At 40.3% G+C, this 13,396-nt stretch overlaps 1 protein-coding gene across 3 annotated transcripts; it reads right to left on the bottom strand.

The window, feature by feature from the left end:
- Positions 1 to 218: 218 nt before the first annotated feature.
- Positions 219 to 4,444, bottom strand: LOC147625964 (phosphomethylpyrimidine synthase, chloroplastic-like). Of its 3 annotated transcripts, none has more exons than XR_015268747.1 (5): positions 3,862 to 4,406; positions 3,648 to 3,775; positions 1,978 to 3,514; positions 945 to 1,095; positions 537 to 839 (listed from the first exon to the last, which is right to left on the bottom strand). XR_015268747.1 is itself a non-coding variant. In XM_086817508.1 (4 exons), the coding sequence occupies exons 1-3, from the start codon at positions 4,158 to 4,160 to the stop codon at positions 1,986 to 1,988; spliced, it is 1,956 nt and encodes a 651-aa protein (XP_086673634.1). In that variant the 5' UTR covers positions 4,161 to 4,444; the 3' UTR covers positions 219 to 1,095; positions 1,978 to 1,985. The 3 variants fall into 3 exon arrangements, 1 of the variants encoding a protein (XP_086673634.1); XR_015268748.1 differs by having other exon boundaries at positions 537 to 818; XM_086817508.1 differs by having other exon boundaries at positions 219 to 1,095; positions 3,862 to 4,444.
- Between the last annotated feature and the right edge of the window lie 8,952 nt (positions 4,445 to 13,396).

Raw genomic sequence — 13,396 nt, 5'->3', positions numbered from 1 at the left:
ATTTAACAACAAGACCTCTATGAATTTCTCATGTAAAGAGCGATTAATGCTTCTCACCATTCTTTTTGCCTCAATTGATTCACAAAGCCTAATCATTGAATCATGATAACCAAGGTCAAATACCCTTTCAATGAAAATACCTTCACAATCAATTCTTCTTGCTTTTGACAGTAGTATCAGTTGCATACCATTTGCATGTAAATTACTTCACAATCAAATTTTAGTCACAGCTGTGTCAAGATCACTAGCAGAACAAAGTAAATACATATGATATCAATCAAATGGCCACACTATAGACATGTGATCAGTACGGTACACTCAAATGAACATTAAGATAAATTACAACAGTTCTTGAAGGTCTTCTTGGGCAAGCTAAGGCCACAACGTCTAGCCATAAGTTACTTCCTAATTGTCACATGATATTAAAAGCATGTTCACTTGCAAAGAAGAGAACCGATTAAAAGAATCAGAACACAAAAAGAAAACCACGAACAAGATGAACAGATCCTAATCCCAAAATGACCAGCACGCAATATCAAAGAAGAAAGAACAGCATAGAACATCAACAAAAGAAAGAAACGCATCATGACCTCTGACACATACAACAAAGCAGGGGCAGGGGGACTTTGGAGCTACAAAAAGCCTTTGTAACTCTCACCATGAGTGTGGAAATCTCCACAGTAAAGCATCCTTAGTGCGAGAGTCAACCTGCACATCCACACAAAGAATGGCACACTCCCTACGCAGGTATTATCCTGTTCAGGTGCAAAGGGTTTGTCTCAGCCTGTTCTGATCTGCAGTACCAGAGATAACTAGTACTGCAGACAGGACAAGCACCCCTGGTGCCAATTGTATTAGCAAACACTTTTATTAGATAGATAAAGTTAAGTTTATTTACATGTACTTAGCTGTGCAGTAACAAGGTATGCACACCAGTCACGCACCTTGTGCATAATGTACTCAAACATGGGAAAAAAACTAAAACAACACTCCAAAGTCCTGTTTAATGGAAAGCTAAAACAAAAAAACAAAAACGAGAAAGGAGAGGAGCTTATTGTAGAAGCTCCCAAACTGGCTGCTGACTCCATCATCAGTCTGCAAAAGCCAACATCTGCCTTAGCACCGCTTGTAACTATCGAATCCTCAGCTCTCTCTCTCTCTCTCTCTCTCCCCTTACATACATACATATACATATATAATTTTACATATATATGTACACAGGTATCTGTGTATGTATGTATATATATACATGTGGGGTGTGTGAGTGTGTGTGTGTTTTTGTTTTATATATATGTATATATACATATGTCTGTGTATGTATATGTATATACATATACATCACCACACGTGCACATGCACGCACATATGTATAGTGTGCACATACATATATACATATACATACATATATATGTATATGTATATATATATATATATATATATATATAGAGAGAGAGAGAGAGAGAGAGAGAGAGAGAGAGACATATGTAGATACATATACACACATACATACATGCATCATACATGCATCATACATACATACATAAATATATATATATATATATATATATATAGCGAGAGAGAGAGAGAGAGAGAGAGACACATATGTATAATATACATATACATACATCATACATTTACATACATATATATGCATACAAATACACACACACACACATAGTACACATTCATATACGCAAAATACACACACACACACACAAACATATATGCAAATATACATACATGTATATGTGTGTATATATAAAGGCACACGCACACATAGTTAAGACATATATACATACATATGTCCATATGTATATATAGATACACACGCACGCACGCACGCACGCACGCACGCACACACACACACAATACATACATACATGTCCAAATGTATACACACCCGTACATCCATGTATAGACTTTCACAAAATTCATGCTTATGGCAACAATCCTGAAAGAAAAATATTCAATGATTACCTATTTGATTATTTCTGCCCTGGGGCTGGTGATTCCTGGCCCTTGGTGACATAGCTTAAAGGCAAATAGATTTCACCACCAACTTCTCCCCACTGCTCCCCACTGATGGTCTTCTTTGCAGAAAGAAATTCGACACTCATCTCATTCATTCCATGTTTGATTGCTTCCTCTACATCACCATACCCATGTTCTGCTGCATACTTGCGCACATCTTCAGTAATCTTCATGGAACAAAACTTCGGCCCACACATTGAGCAGAAGTGTGCAACTTTGGCACCCTCAGCAGGTAGTGTCTCATCATGAAATGCTTCTGCTGTAACTGGATCCAGAGAGAGGGCAAACTGGTCTCTCCACCTGAATTCAAATCGAGCTTTGCTCAAAGCATCATCCCACCACCTGGCATGAGGATGCTGCTTAGCCAAATCTGCAGCATGTGCCGCTATCTTGTAAGCAATGACACCAGTTTTAACATCATCCCGGTTGGGCAAACCGAGATGCTCTTTAGGAGTCACATAGCATAGAAGAGCAGTACCGAGTGCTCCAATATTTGCAGCACCTATAGCAGATGTTATATGATCATACCCAGGGGCAATGTCAGTTGTCAAGGGTCCAAGGGTGTAAAACGGAGCCTCATTACACCAATCCAGCTGCTTCTCCATGTTCTCAGGTATCTTATGAAGAGGGATGTGGCCAGGACCCTCATTCATGACTTGCACATCTTTCTCCCATGCACGCCTGGTAAGCTCCCCTTGAGTAGCAAGCTCTGAAAACTGTGCCTGGTCATTAGCATCATAGATTGAGCCTGGCCTTAGACCATCGCCAATTGAAAGAGAGATGTCATACTTATTGCAAATTTCAAGGATGTCATCCCAGTGCTCATATGCGAAATTCTCTTTATGATACGCCAGACACCATTTTGCATGGATTGAGCCTCCACGTGACACAATTCCTGTCATGCGTTTGGCAGTTAAGGGGATGTAACGCAGCAGAACACCCGCATGGATAGTGAAGTAATCAACTCCCTGCTCAGCTTGCTCAATGAGGGTGTCTCTGAACACCTCCCAGCTCAGCTTCTCTGCAATCCCATCAACCTTTTCAAGGGCTTGATAAATGGGTACTGTTCCGACAGGGACTGCTGAGTTGCGCAGAATCCACTCTCGTGTTTCATGTATGTGGCGACCAGTAGATAAATCCATGACAGTATCAGCACCCCACATGGTGGCCCATTGAAGCTTCTGCACCTCCTCTTCAATAGAGCTGGAAACAACAGAGTTGCCAATATTTGCGTTAACTTTGACCAGAAAATTTCTACCAACGATCATGGGCTCCAGCTCAAGATGTTTCTTGTTGGAAGGAATGATAGCTCTACCACGAGCCACCTCTGCACGGATGAACTCGGGGCTCATATTCTCCCGAGCTGCACAGTAGACCATCTCCTCTGTGATAATGCCTTTCTTTGCATAAAACATCTGAGTATACCTTTCATCACCTTTAGCCTCTCTCCTCTCAACCCATTCCTTCCTTAGCTTGGGAAGCCCTACATCATCAATTGAGATGGTTTCTTTATGAAAAAAAGGCTTGATTTTTACCTCATTGTTTGACCCTAGGTAAGCAAGGTATTTCAACTAATGTGGCGAGATGGGCTGTGGTAAAAACAGATTGAGACTTACCAATGCGAGGATCGACATTGTGAGGGCCACTGGTATCATAAGCATCAAAAGGGGGTTCGCCGCCCGACAGATGCACCCGTCTAAATGGAACATGGAGAACTGATGCAGTGGACGCATGAATGACTTCACTGCATAAACCAACAAAACATAAGGCCCCTGTGGACAGAATATATGTTGAGCTTTTCCAATACAAGACAGAAAGTTAGATGAAAACCGGTATTCTTTGGTGCTGTTGGGGAAACACTCTTCAAAAGAAGGAATGGGTAGAAACTCCGGAGATGATGGATTCTTAGTGGTCCGGTTGCGACTACCCTTCTCAAAAGCTAAAGAAGGTGTAGCTGCTGCCATCGCCATACCATGATTACCCTCAACAGTGGCAGTTGTTGTGGAAGAAACCCTAGGGTTGACAAACTTGGGAGCAATTTTGCTGCCCAGAAAGGCACTGGAATCGCCATGCTTCCAAGCAACAGATGCAGCAGCAGCAGTCTGGTTGAGGGCAGCCATGGTAGCCATGATGATGCTCACAAACGGTGATGAGAGGAGAATGGAGGAAGGTGATATCAAATATATGGGCTCATGCAATTAGGGCAGCTGGGTTAGGGTTTGATGGGGTTTATGCAAATTCATGTGCATGAGGGCATTTGCAGGCAAAATGGTTTGTGTTAAGGTTATGTGTGGTAAGGCGACGCACAGTCCACCTCCCACATAGTTAACAACGTCATAAGCACGAGGTTGTGTGCCCACGTGCTACATCACATTAGAAACGAACAATCAAAGCACCTCTGGAGTTTGTATTCTAATCAACCATCCTCGATGCACCCACTTAATTATCATCCGATGTGTCCATTGCATGGACCATGAGACACATTTTTTCTCCATCTTGTAAAAATTTTGTCGATTAATTATTACTAGTGGGCAACTCGCGCTGTGTACATCTTTTGAGACTCCAAATTCAAATTCTACCCAAACCTCCTCCTCTCCTTCCTCCCGAACCTGCCATGTGGTAGCTTTGTGAAACTCTTCCAATACAAGTGGTGGGCAACCTGTGCTCATCAGCACGTCTTTTGAGACTGCAAATTCAAATTCTACCCAAACCTCTTTCTCCCTTTCCAGAACCTCCAAATTCTTGCCACGTAGCAGCTTCGTGAAACTCTTCCTTAAGATAATACTAGTTGGGAACCCGTGCTTCGCACGTCTTTTGAGGCTTTCAAAATCAAATTCTACCCAAACCTCCTCCTCTTCTTCCCGAACCTCCAAATTCTTGCCATGTGGCAGCTTTGTGAAACTCTTCCTTAAGATAATATAGAGATAGAGATAGAGATGGTCATTCTTGCTATTATATTATATTCCGGACATTTATTAATGCCCATAAGGTTCAACCTTACTATTTTGCAAAGTTGGACTTGGAAAGGCACATCTCGCAACAATAGGTGAGGAGCTCATGAGATACATATTCATCAACACGTGAGGAGCGGATCTCATGAGATACAAATTCATCATCGTTGTTAGTCCTAAAGGCTTTAATGGTTAAGTCCAGTTGATTTTCAACCAATGTTTTGAAGGTTTTGAATTGATCTAGAACTTCATGCTTGTGTTTAATGGCATGACCTCCTCAATTCGCCCTCCTCTTGTCTACATGCCCATACCCTCTTTTGCCTACTCCTCCTCTTGCCTCCTGTTCGTTGGTGCACACCCAAGACCTCCTCCTCTACACGCCTGCCTCCTGTTCGTTGGTGCACACCCAAGACCTACTCCTCCTTTGCACGCCTCCCTGCTCCTCTACATGCTTGCCCCCACCTCCTCTCCAAGCCACTCCTTCTATTGAGCCATGATGATATTGAATTAGGGTTTTTCCCTCATCTACTTTGACAAAGAAAGCCACACGTAGTTGTCCTCGTGCCCTTCCTCGTGTGAGAGAGAGAGGGGGGGGGAGGGGAGGAGATAAACCCCCTGAAATCAAGTCTTTAAAAAAACTCGTAAAATTGTCGAAAAAGCATTTGCTCAATGCTCCCCACCCATTGGTATTACTGTGGGAGACAGATGTGCTCTATTTTGTAAACCCTCCCACCCCCTAGTTTGATGGTCACATACACACACGCACACATACTTTTTGTGGGGGATGGTCATCGAGGGAGCTCGATGGAGGGAGCTTTTCTTGGCTGCCCTCTCTCTCTACTTGAACACTCTCTCTCTATCTTACCCCCATCTTCACCACCACCTTCTAGCCCAGTCCACCAGCCCCCTCCACTACCAACCTTGCTCCTCCCTTTCTCTCTCTATCTATTACCATCTTCCCTTCCTCTCCTCTCCTCTCCTCTCTCCTCTCCAACCATCTCGCATCTTTCTGTTGCTCTCCTCTCACTCCCCTGTCTCACTCTCCCCTCTCTCTTTTTCTCTCTCTATATCTGACTCTTTGCTCACTCTCTCTATCTACCATCCCTCTAGCTATCATCCCTCTCTCTCTCTCTATCCTTCTCTTTCATCTTATCCTCCTCTCTCTCTCTCTCTCTCTCTCTCTCTCTCTCTCTCTATCTATCCATTTCTTTGCTCACTCTCTATATCCTCCTCTCTCTCTCTCTCTATCCTTCTACGTCTTTCTCTTTACTCACTCTCTCTATCCTTCTCTTTGCTCTCCCTCTCTCTATCCACCTTTTTGCTCACTCTCTATAGCCTCCTCTCTCTCTTTCTGTTCTTCTCTTTGCTCACTCTCTATATTCTCTTCTCTCTCTTCGCTCATTCTCTTTATCCTCCCTCTCTCTCTCTATCCATCTCTTTACTCACTCTCTATAGCCTCTTCTCTCTCTTTATGTCCTTCTCTTTGCTCACTATCTATATCCTCCTCTCTCTCTCTCTCTCTCTCTCTCTCTCTCTCTCTCTCTCTCTCTCTCTCTCTCTCTCTATATATATATATATATATATATATATATATGATTTGACTTCTGGTGATACGATTATTGCATCTGGCACCTTGTTTCGTGGGCTGTATGAGCGTGAGAGAACGTCGGTTGTCGCTGTGTGTGCTGGCCGAGTACTGATGTACTTGTTGTAGGCGTAGGCATTGGGCTACCAGCAGCTACAGGCGGCCAGGCGCCTAGGGCTATGTAGCCAGGCGGCCAGGCCTGCGTAGCCAGCCCAGGCAGCGCCTAGGCCAGGCCAAGCAGACGCCCCAGGCCCAGCAAGGCTATATATATATATATATATATATATATATATATATATATATATATATATATATATAGAGAGAGAGAGAGAGAGAGAGAGAGAGAGAGAGAGAGAGAGAGAGAGATAGGGAGGGTGGAGAGAGTGAGCAAAGAGAAGGATAGAGAGAGAGGCAGCCATAGAGAGTGTGTGAAGAGCTATATATATATATATATATATATATATATATATATATATATATATATAGAGAGAGAGAGAGAGAGAGAGAGAGAGAGAGAGAGAGAGAGAGAGTGTGAAGAGCTGTATATATATATATATATATATATATATATATACAGCTCTTCACACACACTCTCTCTCTCTCTATATATATATATAAAAGAGGCAGCTATAGAGAGTGTGTGAAGAGCTATATATATATATATAGCTATGTATGTATATATATATATATCTCTTCACACACTCTCTATAGCTGTCTCTCTCTCTATCCTTCTCTTTGCTCACTCTCTCTATCCTCCCTATCTCTCTCTGTATCCTTCTCTTTGCTCTCTCTCTCTCTCTCTCTCTCTCTCTCTATATATATATATATATATATATATATATATAGCTCTTCGCACACTCTCTATAGGTGCCTCTCTCTCTATCCTTCTCTTTGCTCTCTCTCTATCCTCCCTCTCTCTCTCTATTTCCTTCTCATTTCTCAACATAGTACACTTAACTCATGTTTTGCGTACAGATCCTTCGAGTATACAAACTTAACACTACCTTATTCATCCACACATATACTGAAAATTTTAATTCTTTATTACTTTGTACGACATGTTGAGAGCACAAACATTGTTGAAAATGTCAATGATATCTTATTGCAAAACCCCAACATGCATTGCTCTCGCCCTCTTTCTCTCTTTTTGCATATGAAAAATAAGATCATGACATAATCATAAACAATTGTTAAATCCAATCACTTGAATATTCATAAACAAATATGTTTATTGCACTACAATGAAATCTTCATCAAGACACCCTCCACAACGTCCTCTTCGGGATCAATACAAATAATGTTCATGTCTAATTTGTGCGCTACCATAGCACAATCTCCACATCCTACATAAAGCTCTACTATCACTTGCCTTTCTTTTATATGACACTTCAACAGGTTATCCCAAAAGTAATATCTACGCTGACATCCACCTGCAAAGAAACATTTCTCTTAATTACACAAAAAATGTAACACTCTTAATTTGGAGCACTTATATGTTTGTACCATACCTCGCCATGCTGTCCCATCTGGGTGTCTTCCCTGGTGCATTGTGGTGTAAGGATCAATGATATAATCAGGCGAGGTTGTATATGGTTTATTTCAGCTATGCTTATGAAGGTAACAGAGTGACGAGGGTATATGTCTGGACAAGAGTATGAGACGAGTTAGTGTAATAAAAAGTGATGTTAAATGGCAATCTCTCTATGGTTAGTGTTGCTTACCTCTTGTCCAAACGCCTTTCCAGTTTACATTGTACACCGCACATTCACTAGAGTGTCTAAGGAGAAGCCAGATTGTTTGTCTTGCGCTATAATGGTTGCCACTTGATACATAGTACACCAATGACAATAATAGAGCCATTATTGTCTAGGATGGTCTTACAAATCTGAAGCAACGGCTCCTCTCCATCTACGTTAAATTGACATAAAATGTGAGAATTTGCACCCAACATATACATAACAATACTTAAGGTCTTAAATATGAAAAAATCATCTCATCACTCACATGTATAGAGATTCTATTGCGGGACAATGTTATTAGGGTAGCCATAAACGGAACCTCATGGGGGAAACCTCACTACAATACAATCACATGATGTGCTTATATTGACACCTTTAATATTAAAGGTATGGTTTCCCTCTTTCACCATCTGCAACATATCAAAAAGACGTACTAGCTTCTCTGGACACTCCTGGTTCCGAATTGCACGGCCTATCTATAAAGGATCCCCAACAAATGCCCTTATCTTTGGAGAATCATGTCCTCCTACACCATGTTGAGAAGAGCTACCCATTAATTGTCATTACTGGATATAAAAGACATGCATTCAAAATCTTTCACATGTGTTCACAATTGATTATTACACTTGCCAGTACCGAGGCTTCTATAACAATAGAGGAACTAGCACTTTGATGTTCGCTCTCAGAACACCGAGGACTACTGTTGAGGCCATACGATGAGACACTCCTACAAAGCGTACATTTTGTAAGTGCATGTATTACACATATACATTACATTATCATTTAATAATGAGTAAAATCATACCTTTAGGCTAGGTGGATTATTATGTCATAATGGTGCATTTGGTGCTTCACCTCTTGCCAAGATTATTTGGATCTATAACTTATTCATCTATGTTAGTATTCCAACCCTGTAATAATCAAACCCCTCACCTCTTGCCAATCATATCTAGACGTATAACTAAATTATGTACATTAGTATCCAAACTATGTAACAATAAAACTAATGAATCACGAGTAAAAAAGCACCCTGCGTGTGTTGCTGCATGACCCACTTCTTCAACTTTTGGGGCTGCCTCGATCTTGCGAGTGATATTCTCGAAATCTATTTCGTCTTACTCTGATGTAGAGACATCAGAGTCATCCTCTTCCTCTCGTGCCTTTGATTTTTTCTTTTCCTTTGTCAAGCATATGTGGAGGTATAACTAAATCGTGTATGTTAGTATCCGAACTATGTAACAATAAAACTAATGAATCACGAGTAAAAGAGTGCCCTACCTGTGCTGCTGCATGACCCACTTCTTCAACTTTTGAGGTTGCCTCGATCTTGCGGAGTGCTATCCTCAAAATTGCTTTCATCATACTCTGATCCTCTCGTGCCTTTGCGTTTTTGAGGTTGCCTCGATCTTGTGGAGTGCTATCCTCAAAATTGCTTTCATCATACTCTGATCCTCCTCTCGTGCCTTTGCTTTTTTCTTTTCCTTTGTTGCATTCTTCTTTGGCACTTTTATCCCTTTATCTTTCATAAGGCCTTTGCCCTTGTCTTGAACATGTGATCGGTCACGTAGACTTCTAGTCTTCATAATAGAAATCACAATTCAAAAAGATATAAGAAACATTATTAAAAAAGAACTAAAATATTTAATTTAATAGTTCAAACCATCGTGGATTGCTTTGATTTACAGGCCCACTCTTGGGAAATTTGCCATTTGGAAAGTCAAGGAAATAGACAGAGATGAAGCAGAGATTGGTGTGGGCCAACAAGATCAAGTTCCACTACAGTAAGGATCTCAAAGGTCTCGAAGTTAATGCTGTGTATACATAGTGCTTCTCTTGTATATCCCTGTATCCCAAAGGTCTCGAAGTTAATGCTGTGTATATATAGTGCTCTCATGTCATGGATCGCGCTAGTTATTTATGATGGCAGGCACATCTGCAATATATTTCTCCGCATAGCACTTACGAATCCATCTACATGTAAATGTTTCCATTTAGTTTATGAATATAAGAGCACAATAAAGTAGTAAGGAAGCTTTGTAGAATGTTACGCACCTGAACACAGCACGCTTGATAGCTTTGATGACAACAAGGTTTGAAGCTACCATGCCTTGTTTCTTCAGGGATCCCACCATTTCCTCAAACAACTTCCCAAAATACAATCCCTTAAGATCAACGAGGTCCTCCTAAAATGTATATGAAAAAGTTATCTTATACTTTTCTAATATTTCTACAAAGATGGCAACATCTTGTGCTCTAATCTCATGCCATATGACTTCTCTTCTAAGCTTATCCGTGGAATAAACTTGCATTTGTTACGTTGCCATTGAAATTGTTACTCAAACAAAATGCACTGCTTTGTATATATCAAGAAAAAAGGGGAAGTAATTATTCCTTACTTTTAGGGATTTGTGAGTCCTTCAGCCTCTATGAATCTCCATCAATCAAAATATCTAAAATCTCTGCTTTCTGGTCATTAGGCAATGAGCCTATCCTCTGTCCAAATAATTTGGTTTCTCATTCTAATTAACTTGTACTAGTCGTCTCTAACACACCAAAATTAAACCGCAACATTAAAACCATAAAATGCCGTTACCTACCAAATAGAAAAAGAGGGAAGAGTGTAGACTTTCTTACTCAAAGAAACCTTCTCCTTGTGCAGGGTTTGCAATCACCGCTAGCCCCCTCATATCATGCCTCTGTTAGTATACACTCAATGCTTGCCTCTGAGCATGTATCTCACTTTGATGTATCATGCACATTTGTTAGGCCCCCATTATATGAGGAGTAGCCATGGTGCATAGTGTTAACCCATTCCTAGGGTTAACAAGAGCTACCGCCATTATCTTACATCAAGGAGTCAAGGTAGATACACCAAAGGGTCATATATTCAAGATATGAAGCAATGGTGTCCAAAGCTATAACTTGGATGAGCACCCGTAATGGTGTGACGGAGTATTTATGGTGATTCCCACTTCAAGAGCATGTGGTAGTAAGTTAGGATGAAGTCCCAAGTGATGTACTTCATGGATATATTATGAGAGTAGTCATTGTAATAGCATTAGGCCTCTTATGAGCCTAAAGTGCCTGGTCGGCCGGCCACACTCACCTAAACTGTGGCCCGGCCGGCCACAGTTTTTGTGAACACTTATGGCCATGTTTATTTATAAGTGAATTTCTCTCATTATACAATATACTCTTCCATTGTGCAATTGAGTCTTACTCTTACTAATCCTCTTGCTAATCTTTCTCTCTAATGCATGCTAGTGAGTGTGTGTGAGTGATGTGAGGTGAGTGGAGGGACAAGTACACGTAGTGCAACGCGGTGGTGTGACAACACTCGTGGGGCGGGAGGTGCGGTGGAATTGCTTCTCAAGGAGTTGTAGAGCTTGGATACCTCAAGGTTTACGAGATTGGCCATTGGAAAGATCCTCACACGACAGTTGCGGTTCACTAGGTAATCTCTTGTGGATGTGTTTCAAGAGGGGTTAGGGTGAGCCATAACATTTTTGGCACCGTTGTTGGGGAGCCATCCCTTGGATTTTTCCATCATTTTTTCTCTAATCTATACATTACCCATTGCCCATTGTATTGATTAATGGTTTTCCATGAAAAAGATGTGGATTTTATGGAGATTTGGTGTAGAATAGGTCTCTTTTTTGTTTTTGTAAAGAATGCTTTTTACTTAACTTTTAGCTTAATTTGTTGTTTTTATTGTTGTTAATGTGGTTTTTAATGTTCTTAGGGCTTGCACATAGTTTGTATTAGGCTTAGTTTGCATCCATTGCATCAAACAATGCATTAGAATGTAATTTTTAGTGAATGTTAGCTCTATTTAGTGAATGTTAGCTCTATTTAGTGTTAAACATAGAACTAAAACCATTAATTTTAACTTAATTGGTGTATTTTTTGTTGCAATTGTTTGCATTAGAGCGTTATTAAGCATTAGGAGTAGCTTAATCCTTCAAAAAATTTCTCAAAACCATAAAAAAAACCCTTGAATTTGACTAATTTCTCTTAATGGATTGGTTTTTGTCATTAAAGGTGATTAATCTTGTTCAAGAGGGCAAAAAAGAAGAAGTGTTAATTGGGGTCCAAATTGATCATGTAAATAGTTGAAATTAGTGTTTTTGAGTATTTTGAGAGCATCTTCATGCTTCAAAATACCTAATTACATCAATTTCTTCATCAATTGGAGGAATTTGACTCTCTTTTTCTTAATTTTGCCTTAAAAGAAGAGACCAAAATTAAGAGTCTAATTAATATCCTATTTTGGATTAATTTACACATTTGTTGATGCACATAGCTTAGCATTCCCTTACTCTATCCAATGATGTGCTCAATTGTGGAATTAAATAGGGAGATTAGTGGGTGGTTAATTAGAGTCCTTGATTAGTGTAAAAGAGGAAAAGATTAGTGAAAAGATTAATCTTTAATATATTTTTAATCACCTTTTTACATAACTCATTAAGACTAATGAGCATTCAATGAGTAGATGCTCATGAGTTGTCAAATTGTCTATTTTGGGGGTCATTTATGAAGGGTGTAAGGAGGTGTCATAAAAAGGTCGACTTTTTTAATTCCCACTTACTTTTTTGGAAAATGCCCATATCTCCTTAATTTTAAAATAAAAAAATCCCCCCCCCAAACAAGGAAATTCAGATTTCCCACTAGACTCCAAATAATAATAATAAATCCCGTCAGCCATGTGGCTTACGACATGACCCATTTTTGCACTCTCACGCCTTAAGGGTTCATGTCCTAGAAGTTTGCACCAAAAAAATAAATAAAATCGTACGAGCCACGTGGCTCATGCTGTGAACCATTTCTACACTCTCACGTCTTAAGGGTTCATATCCTAGGAGTCCGCACCCAAAAAAAATTAAAAAATCCTGTGAGCCACGTGGCTCATGTTGGGAACCATTTTTATACTCTCACCTTAAGGGTTCACGTCCTATGAGTCCGCGCCAAAAATAAAAAATAAAAAATCGTGTGAGCTACGTAGCTCACTCCGTGAACCATTTCTGCACTCACGCCTTAAGGGTTCACGTCGTCCTAGGAGTCCCCGCTAAAAAAAAATCACGTGAGCCACG

The sequence above is a fragment of the Cibotium barometz genome, chromosome 23, assembly GCF_041138505.1.
Source record: "Cibotium barometz isolate CiBa-2024 chromosome 23, ASM4113850v1, whole genome shotgun sequence".
Classification (NCBI taxonomy): Eukaryota; Viridiplantae; Streptophyta; class Polypodiopsida; order Cyatheales; family Cibotiaceae; genus Cibotium; species Cibotium barometz.
The sequence above is the reverse complement of the archived record's forward strand: the minus strand, read 5'-3'. Positions and strand labels throughout refer to the sequence as shown.